The sequence below is a fragment of the Bombus affinis genome, chromosome 3, assembly GCF_024516045.1.
Source record: "Bombus affinis isolate iyBomAffi1 chromosome 3, iyBomAffi1.2, whole genome shotgun sequence".
Taxonomy (NCBI): domain Eukaryota; kingdom Metazoa; phylum Arthropoda; class Insecta; order Hymenoptera; family Apidae; genus Bombus; species Bombus affinis.
The window spans coordinates 2489704-2506147 of NC_066346.1; the positions used below are offsets into that span (position 1 = coordinate 2489704).

Sequence of the window (16444 nt, forward strand, 5' to 3'; positions counted from 1 at the left end):
ACCTGAAATAGTTGTAGTTCTTCCTCGATAAAATCAGAGCATTAAACGTCAAATATTTTGCATCTATCGCATTCTAGAGTTAAAATTCAATTATTTTAGGGAACGTAAACTATTCTAACAAACTTGAACTTCAGGAAGCTATTCTATCTACGGTCAGACCCACGTTAAACAAACTTTATGGCTTTATGTCGTCCTGTAACGTCGTGGTTATTTATCTGCAGTATGCGGAATACCAAATTATCTCGTTACTCTCGTTTGCTTATCGTATAATCAGAAATTTTGTCCGGTTTATTCTCATAATACAGAGCTTAAACTGATCAAACACAATCGCAGTTTTTTTGGTAAATAAGTTGGTTAATCAATCAATGTTTATTTGAAATCACGGTATCCGAATATTCCAATATTTTCTTACGACCAAGCTAATCCGACTTAGAACTAACGAGAAAAGAGGTATTTTCACGTTTTGTATCAGCAACACGGAAATGGTAAAAGAGAGTCAGATGGTCCTCCCCAAAACGTGGAACACGAAAAAGCATTGCATTCGTGTCTATCCTGTATCTCGTTTGAGGTAGTACGGGGGCATTTGAAGAGAGAAAAACGATCCTGTTCCGCGGCGGCTGCGAAACGTGTCAAGTAATTGGTGTCAAGAACGAGAGGCAGGAATCGTCGGAGAAACGCGTTTAAGCAATCGTCTTACGGGATGTAATGCATTTCAGGCAGTTAAGATAATCACGAAACATCGGTTAAGAAAGGGATCTCCGTGTCATATACATAGTACATATATACGCCTGGAGACCCACTACAAACAGGGATATTTCCCTCTGAGACACAAGCTGAACGACATTGATGGCTCGCGGAAAAAGTCCTTGGCAATAATATAACACTACCTGGAACGTTAAGTAATTGCGTAATTACGCTTACCTCCTTCCGTGTTTATATAGGACGTCGCGAAATATTATATGAGAGATATTTATAGGTACCGATATATAGATAATATATCGATTGTAAATATCAAAACATAGAAATATACCGGTAACCTTTCCATATCACTCCCGCTTTATATGGGAAAAAACTATATCGGAAAATCCATAAAATTTCATTTTTGTATTTTTGAATCCTTCTCTCTTCGCTTAGCGTCTCTAGATATCTAAAATTTATAAGTTTTGAGTAAATTTGAGTTCGACAAAGAAAATTAAAAAAGAAATACTTGTATCTATCTGAATATTTCTCATTCCGAGATGAAGAAACGAATGACATAGCATGTGGATAGGATTTCGGCTGTCGTATTAGGTTGAGGAATATGCAGCGTGAATGAGATTAAGAGAAGAAGTTATTCGCTAAGACCAATATATTTCTAACGTGAAATAACGTGAAAAATAAATCTCGTACGACACCTTTGTTCATGAATTTTTCTCGTTATTCTGATGTTTAAAATCGGCCCGATAAATATTCCCCACATTCGACATATTTTATGACACGTGTATATAATGTAAACGTGGTGAGTGTAGGTATGCGTGCACACGCAGTCTGTACGTTGTAAACTACTCGCAAATAAACCTCGTGGAATTTCATGCCGCGAGATAGTACGACGTGTTATCTCGAACTGGCGATTGCACTTACGAGAGAAACGGGATGATGTCTCCCTGGTGTCGATCGATACCGGCGGACTCGCTGCTAAACGGAATACAATTGGATTGGTTCGCTTTTCCTCTCCTAGAGTCGAAAATAATTGCTTGATGACGAACGAATTCGAGGACACGATGGATAATGGAAGTGCCCAAATGCTGCAACGGTGTGTTAATTAAACGTTAATTTCGGGATGTAATGGAACTGTGAAAACGTAAAGTGGTTTCGTTATTGTTCGTGAGGGTAAGTATGGAGATTATTGGAAATATTAGCTGTAGGGTAGATTAATTCAGTGGCTTTCAGGAATAATTGAAAGTTTATTTAAACATATAGTATACAATGAATTCAAATTTTATTTATGACTGCAGTATAAACCTGATTATTAAAATAATTTTTATTAAGCAACAATATAAAACTTCACAGATGGATTTTATAGATTATTCTTTTAAATATTTATCCATCAGAAAACGAACGTGTCGTACTAATTTACATACATACGAACATAAGTAGACAGAGTCCTTAAAAACTAATTCAATTCGAAGTTCGCTGGTAATGTAATTTATAACTTCTTTATAATTTATTTTTTCCAGCTCATAAATGAAGATCATTTTGCAGAGTTTCATCGCTGTATTATTAATCGAAATTTAATAAAAATTAATCTAATACGTTTCTTTATTTAGTAAAAGATTTTTCATACAATCGAAGAAACTCGCTTGCCGAGGCTACAAAAATTCATATCTCTCTCTGAGCCGAATGGTCTATAGATAAAACAATTTTTCCATCTTCGAGTACTCTGAAAAATTAATATACGACTCTCGATGTTTCGTCTGGCAGCAACCCTTTACAACCATAAAATTTCAGATCGATATACCGATAACGCGAGCTGGTTGAACGAATCCCCGTGGAGCAAGTTTTCGTCCAAACAGTGAACGTTAACCCCCGAAAAATATGCACCCTGACCGAATCATACGGCAACGGTGTGCACGCGTACAAGGGGGATGAACCGCGCGCACCCTCGACTCTCGAGGGATACATGAAGGGACTGTATCGTGAGATACAAAACGTAGTACAAGTGGAACGAAATCCTCTTTAACGTGGAGGATTACACAAGAGAACATTCGCCGATGTAAGAGAGAAAGCCGTGGCAATTGCGACGATTCACCCGCAAATTGGTTTATCGTGTTCCCGCTGAGGCGATCGAATGGAAGCAAAATGTCTGCCGTTCGTGGAAAATCAGCCGGTAGAGTGACCTTCGAATCGATCAATCATTCGTGAACATAGTAATTGATGATAACTCGTAGACAACCGGATTAACCAATAAAGATACGCAATCTCTGGTTGCTTCGAAATAAACAAGGGTTACACGCTCGTTTGATAGAAAACTAGTTTAAGACACTTGAGAATATATCATTATATCATTGCATGAAATACTCGAGAATATGTTAATGGCTGTCGCAGATGCGAAGTCATGTTGGAATTCAGACAGCGATCCGAGATGACTGTTAAATTATTTCGTAATGAAAAGATATACTACGCTAGTAGCGGCTTCTTACGTGAATGTAGGGTGCAATTTGCAAAGTTTTACAACTGATCGGCTTGATAAGTTTATACATTCAATATTAGATACATAAATTAATTCAATTGAATTACGATTATTGAAACTAGCCACTATACGACTAACCGTACGATTTATACCAAATAAAAAGAAATATATCTACTGTCATGTATATTAGTGGAAAATCATTGCGATAATGCGACCAAAGACAGCATCAAACAATAAATAGACCACTCAAAATAAGCGCACAAATTTCATAAGAAATTGTATATTTATAAAAACAAAAATTATAGCGCTTTAAATTTCGATTCTAAATATCATCGATATATTCGTGCCCTTTTTCGAAATGCATTTATTTCTAATATAATAATTCAATTTAAACTTACTAACTCTATGAAACGTACAAAGGTCCGGCCAGCTATACCACTTCATCCTATACCATAAAAACGATACTAAAGCACACACGAACAGCTGAGAAACATGTTCTCCCCTTGTCATCGTATAATCGTATCTTGTGCAGGTCAGTCGGTAGACCCCCTCTAGACTGATCCTTCGCTGTATTTTCGAAAATACGATCGTTCACTGTAAATACAGCAAGAAAAACGACGAAACATCGGGGCTCGTGCGGTGGAGCAAGTATGGGATAGAAGAAACGGATGGCGCGCAACGAAGGGACGTCCGCGACCAAATATGGCGCGCGTGCCAGCTTTGACGAGGCTATCTTCCAAGCCGATCCTTTGCGTATCCCTTCGTCCTTTTTGTCGTCCTGTTCGTCGCTGTCTATATTTATAGTTACGAGCGCGCGAACGAATCTCGTCAGGTGGTCGAAACCCGGCTGGTTTGTATTTACGTTCCGTTTAACTGCATAATGTATGCGCATCAACGAAGCGCGCGCTGCTCCATTTTAATCCCCTGGCTAGCCTAACAGGGGGGTCAGTTCACCCCTTTGGGTGCAAGGGTTTCGTGCATGCACCAAGAGGAGAGGAAGAGCCAAAAGGGGCCCGCATACGATCAATAACATTCATAATAATATTGTCTTCTATGAAGCACGAATGTATCTCCTCGGAAAGAATTATATGATTTTACATTAGTTTTCACATAAATTTCCAACATTATCACGTTACTATTTGATTTACATATTTCGAGGAAGTTTAAACTTCCAAAAATCTATAGAACGAATATTGTATGCAAAAATATATAAAATACCCAAAGTAGAATGCTTATTATGTTATCTAATGGGTGAAACAAATCTCAATTCAAGTTACATTTCTTTCACTACATAGGCTCATGCATGTGTTGTACGAAACATTTTGAGATTTCATTAGCTCTATAACGAAACTCCACTATGACGATTACGTTGATCAAATTTGACATAAAACTTGTATGATAACAACTGGCCAGATACTTTCGAGGTGTAATGTATGTCCATGAAAATTTAAATTTGCGTCACATCCCCGCCTAGAAATTAATAATACTATTGGCCATGCACAAGCCCCTGTAGGTAGCAGCTGGCGGGTATGAAAATTCGTGCGGACTAGTCTCTGTGAAAAGGAAACGAGGACGACCTTCGATCGTTGGACACCGTCGAAATGAACCGTGACGCACGCTGTTACACTCTTGTTGCCGGAACACTACCAGTTATACCCGCGTGTACGCAACCAAATTAATGAATTCGCTTTCTCCCTTCCTTCCCTCAACCGCTGAAACAAGTTTGTTATACTCGTTCGGGCTAAGTTGACGGTGCAACGATTAACTTGTCGCTTGGCCACTCGAGGACTCGCGGTTATTGGCCCGCTTGCTGTGTTTTTCCTGTTAACGAGTTGCCAGTTCGACTCATGTTCCACTGGTTGTTTCGCGAATTTTTACGCTTCAACAAATTCAAGAGTAAGTGGAAGTTTAGTTGGGCCGATTTGTCGCTACTTTTCTCCGGCTTTGGAATTCTTCGAAAGATACAGAAGTGGAAGTTCCAAAGTTTGTTTCCCTATCAGTTGGTTTGTACGTAAGTTTAATGCCGTAGTTCGGTAAAGTGCCGAGTTTTAATGTAGAATTTAATTATTTTTGTATGCATTAGCATTAAGTATATAATGACATTAGTTGTCTATTATCCTGTTGTTATATGCACGAAAATGAGAAAATTGAACATGCATGAATTAATTTATGGGTGCAGTGGGTTTATCGTTGATGGCAGGTTAATGCTATGCCATTATTTACCTATCATAAATTCATTTTGATAAATCCACTACTTAATTCTGTGCTTTCAGGCATCGGAGTTTAACGTGGTTAAAATGATTACTTGAAACGATTACTCGCTTAAATAATTCATTACCTTTGCGTAAAATTATATTTTACATTTTTATTGACCCTTTGTAAATAAATTGGATCAGTTTTGTTGCTCTTTTTTTTACTAAAGTAAAACTTTTTTTTTATTGAAAATGAGAATTTGAAGGAGAGAAATTTAAGGGTGAAATTTCAGTTTGTCAACAATCCAGTTTGTCCAGAAAGGATTAAAAATAAATTCGAAACTCTTAAGAATTTGAAACTCTTATGAATTTTCATAAAAAATCATAATTCGTTATTCATATAATTTATTTCTATATTATAAAATCGCACGTAAATTACTCTAGGGGTATTTTTCACAGAAAATAAATGTCACAAAAGTAGGCGTCGGATCCACAACGTACACAACGAAAGTGTTAAAAAAACCCAAAGCATGTTAAATTATTAATGTATATTCGCGTGGAAGAAAAAGATGCTCGCAAAATGCAATTTTCCCAACCAAAGTTATTCAAACTTTTACGCGAATGTTCCCTTGGCCGGTGATGGCGCGAGATTAATTTTATGCAAGCTCTAACCACTGAAATTGCATAAAAATTCAAGGAGAATCGAAGCGCGGCTGCGCATTATCAGAGGAAACTGGGGCAACGAAATTATCATATTTCGCGCAAAAAAGCCGGTTCCGTGCGTGGAACAGGGTCCGTTCTCCGCCGGAAATAGACCTGGGGTGCGTTCGAAATCACCAACGGCGGGGAGACTTAATTGTCCAGGTGTACCTATGTAATGTCTGGCTACGTGCTAACTTTGCACGGAAGCGAATTGCAAAATTCTAATTCCCGTCTCGTTTCGTAGAACCGGCCGTGCGAGTTCCACGATGAATTTCGGTTCGCTTACCACGCTCCTTATCGGACAAAAGACAACCATTTTTTCGCGACGTTACATCCGCGCGCAAAGTGAACTCTTCAACCAGCAAATGAGGGAACTTAATTGCAACCACGTAAATTTCCGCGTCTTTGTCTCTTTTCACTCTCGCGGCCTGTGTTATTAATTCCGCGTTATTAAATAAAACATGGCAGCCACGGTACATAAGGAAATGTACCGTGTACATCGTGTGGCTCGCGATGAATAACCGTGCCACCTGGGTTGAAGAGCAACGATATTTGTTACGGTTTAGATTATATCGCGTGATGACGTTGCGACGAATACGCTGTTCGTTGACCGATATTCCGGATTTGTCACCGGAATTTTGCTGTACGCCTCATGTAAAAGTAAATCAAGATTCTTTGTTGCAAGTTGAAAATCAGGTAACGATTGGCGGTCGAGGTGACTCGGGTGATTTAAAGACACGGATTAAAAGAATGTAAGAGAACTTGAACTGTTCGATACTAAAGATGATGCGAGTAGAATATTTCTCGGGATTTATGATCGTACATTGTTGTATAGCTGCATTTTTTTAACCTGTCTATGTCAGTAAAATGTTCGACGACGTTCATTATGTAAATTATTATCACTGTTTCGTTTCAGTATTTGAAATTTCGAGTTGAATCCATTATTTCGTTATTTAACAAGCACATTTCGATTAACAGATAATTTGAAGTAGTATTAGATTGTATAAGATACTAGGAAATGTGAAGAATGAGATAAAACTCCGAGGACAACCGATATGGAGCACCGACTTGTTAAATTTTACCTTCGTAAATAATCGAAGTCAATTTTATTAAAGAATGTTAGTTTGTTATAAAATATTGTAGAATGTTTCTATAAATACTTTCTAATATTTACATAATAAAGTAACGAAATGGAGAATGGTATCTTATTTTGAGCTCTCAACAGGTTAATTATCCAGATGAAGGCAAGAAATATTTTTATTCGAGCTTCTTTTCTTAAAAAATTGTGTCTCATTTTCCAGAGATGAAGTTCCTTTTACGTAGAGTCTATTATCGACAATGTTCATTAACTACGGCCGCTCATCGCGATCGATGAAATTACGACGAATTAAAACACATCGAGGAGACATTCGTGTGGACCGAACCGAAAACGACGCGTAATTCCATTTACATCAACGCGCGTCGCAAGATCGTCGGAATGACCGCGAGCCTTCGAAGCAATTGAACTGTCCACGCATAACCAACCGAGCAGATAAATCGAGCGCAATTACCATCCGCCAAATTGAATCGCACGTCATAGCCGAATGGAAGTCAGATTTCTCTCTTATCGCTTCGAGCCAGCTCATTATTTGTCTTCGCTAACGAGATTGCCTCGTTCCTTTCTTTTCGCGAATCGTCCATCCAGCAGAATGACCGAAAAGTAAATGAACAAAAAAAAAAAAAAAGAAAAAGAAAAAGAAAAAAGAAGAACAAGGAAGAGAAAAATTTCAATGATTCAACGGCGCAAACAGCAAATACTTTTAATTACTGTCGGTTGCCAAGGGTCTTCCTAATTGCATCTCAGATCCTCGAGCATCCTTTCACGTCCGTGAGTGGGCAGGGAATAATTAAAAAGAATAACTATTCGTTATCACGGAGAAAGCAGGTGGTCTGTGGTTAGATCGATCGCAATGTATACTGGCGGTCGCAAGCATTAGGACACTTGGCCCATTTTGCACAGTCGATCTACACTGGCTGGCGAAAGTATTTGAACAAACCATGCAACTTACAATTACATTTGTTCACTGAAAAATTGTGTAGTCAATTCTGTAGCCGATCTAAGTAGCATTGTCTGTTAAATTTCAGTATAACGATCAAACTGTTTCGTCGATTGAAAGTTTTGACAACGAAAGAGCATCTGCACGACGTGAAACATCTCTGATTCAAGACAGACATACACCGATTGATTTCTAAGCCTTCCATACGTGTCATGTAACGTACTAAATAAAATACCTATTACAATTTTCCAACAAATATAACAAATAGATAGTGCTCTGATACTCGTGACTGATAGTGTATGTGTATGTGAGTTTGAGATGGACAGAATACGGTCAGCACGCAAAAGTTCTTATCAAAGCTTTCTCCTACGAATCTTCTCGTTTGACCAACGGAGATCAACGTGTTTGATCTGACATCTAATCGAGCATCTTTCTCGCGAGTTGATCTCGAAACGAGTCCAAGGTTTAGAAAGTGCGACCGGTCAGGTTTCGGTTTTTCTACTTTCCGTGAACCGGTCACTGTCTCGCTAGATCTACTCTCGCGTGAGATTGCTTATTACTCGCGTACCGCGTAAAGATCATAGCCACCTACGCCGACAGGCTTAATGGAATTAAGATTAGACTCGTCGTGATGCTCGCGTGACGTCGAATAATGATACTCGTTCCAGATTGCGAGCATCTCCTTCTGTTGATCTCCAGATTATTCTAAGTCGGTAAGTGGATGAGAGACACAATGAAATTCTTATACGACTAGTTCATTACTCGTACAATTAAAATACGTAAATAGTTCAGTCCTTCATTATATGGTAATTAACATTTCCTTTGTCTTGTAGTTTGTTGTTTGTTTGAAATATTTAACTATGTACGTGTATAATCCGGAAGATCATCGAATTGCAAAAATTTCATTTCTACGAGTACAGTATGGATTAATTTCTAATAGATACGCAATCAAAGCGATATTCATTGTTTCAATAAAAAATCGTATACGTTAATAGCAAGGGATCCTTAGATGTTTAGTTTTCATAAGAGAAAAACTATAATATTGAATTGAGATGTCGATGTAAAGAATAAAAGGTCTGTATAAAACTTTACTAATTCATAAACTTGCTACCACGTCTCTCAATTTCGCTAAAAATGTTTCAAGATACCGAAAGTTTCGAGCGATCCAAGTACAATAGCCAAGAATTCTATTTCTCCGAAATTGCTCGATCAGACTCGAGCAGAACACGAATTTGTGTTTTCTCGATCAACTCAACCGTATCTTAGGAAACAATAAATGGACTGCGAATAAACGGACAATCCGATAAATATCAGCAGAAGAGGGAGCTTTCTTGAACGACTGACTGGAAGAAGCAAACACGGAAGAAGCGAGCCAGAAGATGCAAATAGTAGTAATGAACTGTAGATTCGAAGAACATTATCGGAAAGGGAATAAAGTACCTGCGCAATTTCACGAAAGTATTCTATCACATTCCTAAGACAGATATTCACGCTGTATACTAATTTCTTACTAAATATATGTTTTCAATAAATGTCTCGTCATCTCTATGTATACGTTCAGATTGATTTCAAAACTGAACAATATAATCGTCGTATTTTGTCGTATTTTATTACGGTGTTAATGAAATTTCAAAATGTTTTATATAACGTGTAGAATATAACAGACACAAAAGTTTTCAATAGTAATTGCTCAAATACTTCTGCGAGGCAGTATAAATCGACGGGGAAGACGGACAAGGTAGGAGATGAAAAAAAATTGCTGAAAGATGGGCGTGTGGATAGAATATGTTACAAGAAGGAAAGAGGGAGAGGCGGGAGGAAAACGATGGCAGCACGTGCCCTGGCTGCTGGTCGAAATCGGTTGGACGATTCCGGACAGGAAACGGGCCCGGCTTCACGGTAGATGGTCAGATCGTATCGATGAAAATTGCAATGGCCTCGCCGCGGCGAAACGTTCCAATTTCGCGAGAGAACAACGACACGTTGCATACACAACGACACTGCGACCTGACTCCAAGTAGAGCCAATCGAAATACGTTCGACCGTCCCGTCGTCGATCGTACACCCGGTTTTCGAATATGGCGATTGATACTCGTAATGCACATGGAACGAATCTAGTGCCGCTATAAACTCCGATGGCAAAACCGTCCCATGCCTTGTAATTATAGCTCATACGCCCGTTGCGATTGCGAGCTTATTGTTACTGCATCGTGGTAAAAAGCAGACTTCCGCGCTTGAAAACGACGATGATAATAGGTATTGAAAGAGCGCAATTGGAAAAGTGTTCTCTGGTACGAGTCTCGAGTTGTTGCCATACTCGTTAATGGGAACAGGGTGGAAGTTGGTGCAAGCTGGAATTGTGTAGAATAGGGAACATTTTCTTCTTTTTTTTAACGATGATCTTTTTTTTATGATATAAGTATCGGTGTCTGGGATTTCTATTTTACGTGTGTTTAAGTGTACGTGTACTTTGCAGACGGAACATTTTTATGATACGAACGACTAACGACTTCGATATAATTTCAAAACGAAACATTTTCGAAGCAAAAGTTCTGTTTAGAAGAGGAAAGGCTTATACACTGCCACAGAAAGTATTTGCGTACGCTATTTTATTTACTATAGTACACGAAGCATTTTCGTGTCATTTAGTAATATTCTCATACGATTAAAAAACGCTTTATTGAAAAATACGTGTATGTGCAAATATTTTTTGCAGCAGTTATAAAGTTAATCTAACACAATTATACATTTTATTACAGTAGATTTCTTCCTCTTCTCTATAATTTAAGCTTTAAACTTTTTTTTTTCTTAGGTAGTAAACATAATACGAGAAACAATTTTCACACGATTAATGTCGCTAGGAACTGTCCGTGGAGTACAAAGAGTTAACATATTCCAGATGGATAACAAATCTTGCTTTTTGTTATCCATTAGAAGGCGCTTTAACGAGTTTTCAGTAACAAATGATAAAAAGTTAGATTCATTACGTAAATTAATTTTTTTTAATAATAATTGAGAATGATAAAAAAGTTAACGATATTGTAAGAATATTTGCCGACAATTTCAATTATATTCAAAATATATAACAAAATATTGTTATATAACAAAATGTTATATAACAAAAATATTTGTTGAAATTAATATCGAATATATTGATAATTTTTAACTGTATCAACAAACGATAAATTATTTAAGAAAATTTATCGGGGAAGGTAATAACTCTGATTATGTTTGCCAATAGAATATTTCAAATTTAATTCGTATTACACGTTTTAGTATTTACATGTATATGCATGTGCTTACATATACACGTATGTTTTAACGGACGAAGTACATTTGCTACTATTAAGATTACTGTGCCAAAATAGAAAATTAATCGATTAAATTCTCCTGAGAGAAATTATATCCGAAATTTGTAACTTTAATTAAAATCGAAATATTCGCGAAGTCATAATTTCAGTCTGCAAATTTTTTGGGTCAATGTACCTATCTAAATAAATATTCTCATACCTACCGATTGTACGCGAATTAAAATATGAATATTTTAAAAACATACAGCCGTGCATATGAATATACGCGAATTACATTTCTAATACTACCGTGTACACGGCTATTGAAACGTATGACTATTCATTTTACATGGATTCATTCAGAACACGGATTTTTAATTCTCCAACACACGTTATATCTATACGTATACACATATCGCTTTAATACGCTCTGAAACCCAGCAACTCTAATCTGAACTTCTCACCACATTTCCATAAAGCGGAAAAATGCTAGAAAAATAAACGACAACATAAAGTGGGAGAATAGAAAATGCGATGAGAAAGGTAAAGAAAGGTTAAGAAATAGAAAACTGTATTGACAGCTTGGTCACGAAACGAACGTTAATATTGACCGAGTCCATAGGAAACTTTTGAAACTTTTATCAACGAAGAAAAATTTGCATAGAGTAAGAAACTTCAGGAGGAAAGGAAGCTTGGAATACGTATCAGCGAGGAAGGATCTTATATTGGTACTTCAATATCGGTCTCATCCATTCAAATCCTTCTATTCACGTTCCGTACCAATAGCAATCCCATTTTCGTTATCTACACGTAAAAATGTATCGAATCGGATTCCTTTTAGCGCAGTGATCTGCTGAAATCCAGCTTTGAGAAAAAACTTCGAGCCTTTAACGAAGTTTCGTCGCTAATAAAGTATCTTTATCTAAAAAAAGGAACCATCCAAAGAGGATATTAAGCGGAGTGTAATGCCTCGGAGGTGAGTCTAATTGTAAGGCACGCCTCTTTTCTCGGGAAACGTGGCTGCTTGAAAATTTCTCGGTGACCCGTATTCCTTTAATATCGCCATCTCTAGTCCGCTTCATACGCGGCCGATATTGGCTGGATGTGATGAAAACGTTTCGTCGGAAAAATTGCCCACACGTAAAGTGCTACCCAATCTCGTCGCGATCAACATCGACTTTATCCCCAGCTCGGATTCAATATCATGTAAATGGTAACGCAAAGGGTTACCCAGGCCGAGTCAGAGTGTCGTTTCGAACGAAAACCAATCGGCCATGCAGGGTAACTAACAGTTAAATCGGCGGACACTTGACTGCGAGTTTGCTGATAAAACTATCGAAAGCGAAACGCATACTCTTTTCGATCATGTTCGCATCGATGCGTATTTTTGGAGCAATTGAACTTCAAAGCGTTATTTTTTTATGTGCATTGGTCCTACTTCTTTCGAAGCAATTTGTAGCGTTTATTTGAATGAGTTTTTTTAACGGTATATTTTTTAAAACATTTTTTGACACGCTCGGTCTTTCTCGTTACAGTAAATTAAAAGTTTATTTTCAGTGAATATTAATTAATCAAAGTGAAATTTAATCAGAGAATCGTACGTTGCTAAATTAAATTTGAGAAAATACAAAGTTCTTTGATATGAAATGTATGTATAAAAAATCTTCCTTGTCAATGACGATGACGCTTGATTTGCGAAAAGACCATTAATCAATTGTGGACCCTTGACAGGATACAGCAGTGACATTTCCTGTGGCACACCTGTACCGTCCTCGATTGCGATTATTCAAGCTTGAATCCGTATCAAAGCATTACTAACACGTATGTTGGGAACAACAAAGAGGCTAATGTATTTCTTTTGTCGTGTAATGGGTATAATACACATTATGCATTACAAAGAAGCAATATGCACGATACGTCTGTCTATCAACTTCTCGGACTTGAAAATAAATATTCGTTATCAAACTGCGTAGACAAATTACATAAAGATTTAATTTCTCAATATATCACATATGGTTCTTAAATATATCAATTTCGTTAGATCTTATATTAAAATATTATCCTCTGTTCCATTTAATTGTACAAAGAAATCTAAAATCTTCCAATCTAAAAAGTTGTAACAATTTATTTGGTACACCCTGTGTATAAATAGACATAAATATAATATGATATGTATAATATATTACACGTACAATACGTTCGTTAGGAATATCCAACCAATTCCTATAGAAAGCCAATAACTATTTTAAATTAACTTCTATTTACACTTCCAAAATTTTTGTATAAAATAAACTTGCTCGCAATTTCAATCAACCATTTGATAAACAAAACGAAATAATCAACCGAAGCTTAAAACTTGCAACGAGTAAAATTATATCGCTACAACGATCACAGTACAATTCATCGTCGCTATTAACAATTCGATGCTGAATTTAATTAAATATTTCGTTCTCGTTCTCCAGATCACTGATTACTTCGTTCTTAAAGTCGTGTTCTTGCTGAGTGCTTTCGTTCTGTTGCAACCAAATGCACTGAACTACGTTAGGTTCAGTCTGCGTGTTCGTCGAAACTGAACTAGACTGATTGTAATAACCCATGTCAGCGTTAAAAAGAATATCACTTATGGCGTGCTGAACTGCGCTTCGAGTACGAGCTGAATAGCGTTTTAATTTATTCGCCACGAACATTCCGTAGCTGTAACACTCGTCCTCGCTTGGTGTTTCCACTGCCTTAGAGATCTTTTCTATTCGTTCGTTCTCTGATTGCATTTTGTTTACTTTGATAGGTGGAGGAGAATGTTCGTCGCGATTAACGTTAACCTACAAATTATTCATCAAATCGTCAATTTTTTTGTTTACCTGTTGATAATTTCGAGATTTGATTCGATTGTGAAAGACTTCAAGAGATTTTTTTTTTTTTATAGAATTACCTCTTGAAATACTTACAAAAGATTTGTTGGAACGGAGAACATCTTTTTCGATAAGAAAAGTTAACGAATCATAAAGGAACCATGTGGATCCCGAAGGTCTGTCAGAATCTAGATAGAGAATTAAAAAAATAAACTATTACTAACAATGATTTCATTAATGATAACATCATCGAACAAACGGAAACCGGGTCACTATCTGTGTCGAGAACAAGTTCTTTCGGACTCGTCTACGTTTCTTTCACGTTGTTTTCGACAACGAATTTTCGCTGCTTGCCTTCGTGCACGTCTTCCATCGAAATCGATTCTGTCGAAATGCGTGCTTCTACGAAATTGTTGTAGCAGTAAAAACACATTCTCTATGTTGTTTTTCTTTGTAAAGACGAGAACAAAAATGTCTTACAGATTCATAGCATAGAAGCATATTTTATCTCATTTCATTCAAGATGATCACGAACTAGAAATATTTTTAACCCATCGAGCGATTATGTCGTATGTGTACCTTTCAGAACCAAAGTCCATTCATAATGGAAATTACGGCTATAATCGAAACGGCTATAACGAAAACTATTGTGTCTCAATGTACATATTTATGTCGAATATATTGACTTATGAGACCTTACTGTATTGAACCTTGAAATATCTAATCATACTAACATACTCTTTGAAAGTTATCTTCTGTGCAATAATAAGTTCAATCCTCAAGATGCTAAAGTATCGATGTTGACAAAGAAGTATTATTATATAATCGCTTGTACGCTAGTGCGAAGAATTAGTGCCACTGTGACGTACACATTCGGTGATAAACCATAACGCCCGAAAGGTTAAAACAGAAGAGGAAGACCTAAATATTAGCCCAGAGCGTCTAGAAAATTGGTCAACAGACAAATAGAACATGGACTTGAATCGCAAAGAACCCAATTTCCGTATCTACGGTCTCGAGAATCCCAATTCTTCCAATGATTAAATTCATCCAACATACCTCCCTCAGCCATCTCGCTAATCTTCCTTACTTTTACCCTCTCTCTCCTAAACGAGGAAAGAATGGTATCCATCTTTCTCTTGCATTCCAACGAAGACACCGGTTTTTTAATAATCAAGGAGAGTTCATCAGCGACTTCTTGCCAAGCATCGTGTCGTCTATTTTTTTGATGGTATTCAGAGTTCCCCGGGTTCCATAGAACCTCCTTGTTCTTGTATAAGTTCACCAGCGAGAGCCCCATATCTTTCGACCAATCCATAATTTCTCCTCAATGACAAACTTTCATTAATGAATGATACAAATCGACGAATAAGGATTGTACGATGAACGATAGAAAGATAGAAAGGCGTGAACACAGAGAAATACACTAGAAATTCGTTCCTTCCTCTAACGTCGGTAGGAGTACACTGGTTGCGCGGCGCTGCCTGTTCGCTGTCGAGGCCGCTGTTCGCGTACACACAGGCGCAACGCGCCGCGCGGAACGTGCTCGAAGCACTTGAAACCGTTGGTTTAATGGCCGCTGGGAAGAGGCCACACGACCGTGGAAGAGACCGACCGACCGTTCGCGCGCACACAAGCGCGCACATAGCCGCGCACACAGCCGCGTTCACAGCCGCGTTCACAACCGCGTTCCAACCACGGCGCGCTGAGAAATACACCAGCGTATTTCGTCCAAAATGGCTGCTCCTCGCCGTTCTCGAGTACACTTTGCACGACTCGACGCAATGTCTTCTATGCGGAGGAACGTGACCCAACGTATTTCACGTCGCGATGTTCCAACACCGTCACCAGCCAAGCAAACATGTTTACACTGACAACATCTCAGGACGATTGAAAAGGAATTGGGAGAATCGATGTGCTATTGTGCTATCGGAACTTCGATTATAAGAATCGTCTGTTCCTCAAAGGAGTCCGAAGTTATAAGCTTTGTTTAGACTTTGGAGGAGGGTAAGATTCTTTGGGTGGGTAAAGAGTTTGGATGTTCCGACTTGAACCCACCGATCTTCAAGTTCGTGGCATTATTGGTTCAATGCTAACATTACGTTCGCCAAATTTCTTTTTATATGCATGTATTTTTGGATGTCACGCAAAGTTTCATTTTTCGGAGAAATAACGTGGAGATCAATTCAGTGCGTGTACATCTAAC

General features: G+C 37.7%; 2 protein-coding genes across 3 annotated transcripts in view; both read right to left on the reverse strand.

Moving 5' to 3' along the window:
• LOC126914992 (uncharacterized) overlaps positions 1 to 16444 on the reverse strand; it is a 649115-nt gene that overhangs the window by 421156 nt on the left and 211515 nt on the right. The gene's annotated exons all lie outside the window — the stretch shown is intronic.
• On the reverse strand, positions 13214 to 16346 carry LOC126914999 (uncharacterized). The gene is made up of 3 exons (XM_050719333.1): positions 15298 to 16346; positions 14335 to 14426; positions 13214 to 14208 (listed from the first exon to the last, which is right to left on the reverse strand). The coding sequence occupies exons 1-3, from the start codon at positions 15554 to 15556 to the stop codon at positions 13822 to 13824; spliced, it is 738 nt and encodes a 245-aa protein (XP_050575290.1). The 5' UTR covers positions 15557 to 16346; the 3' UTR covers positions 13214 to 13821.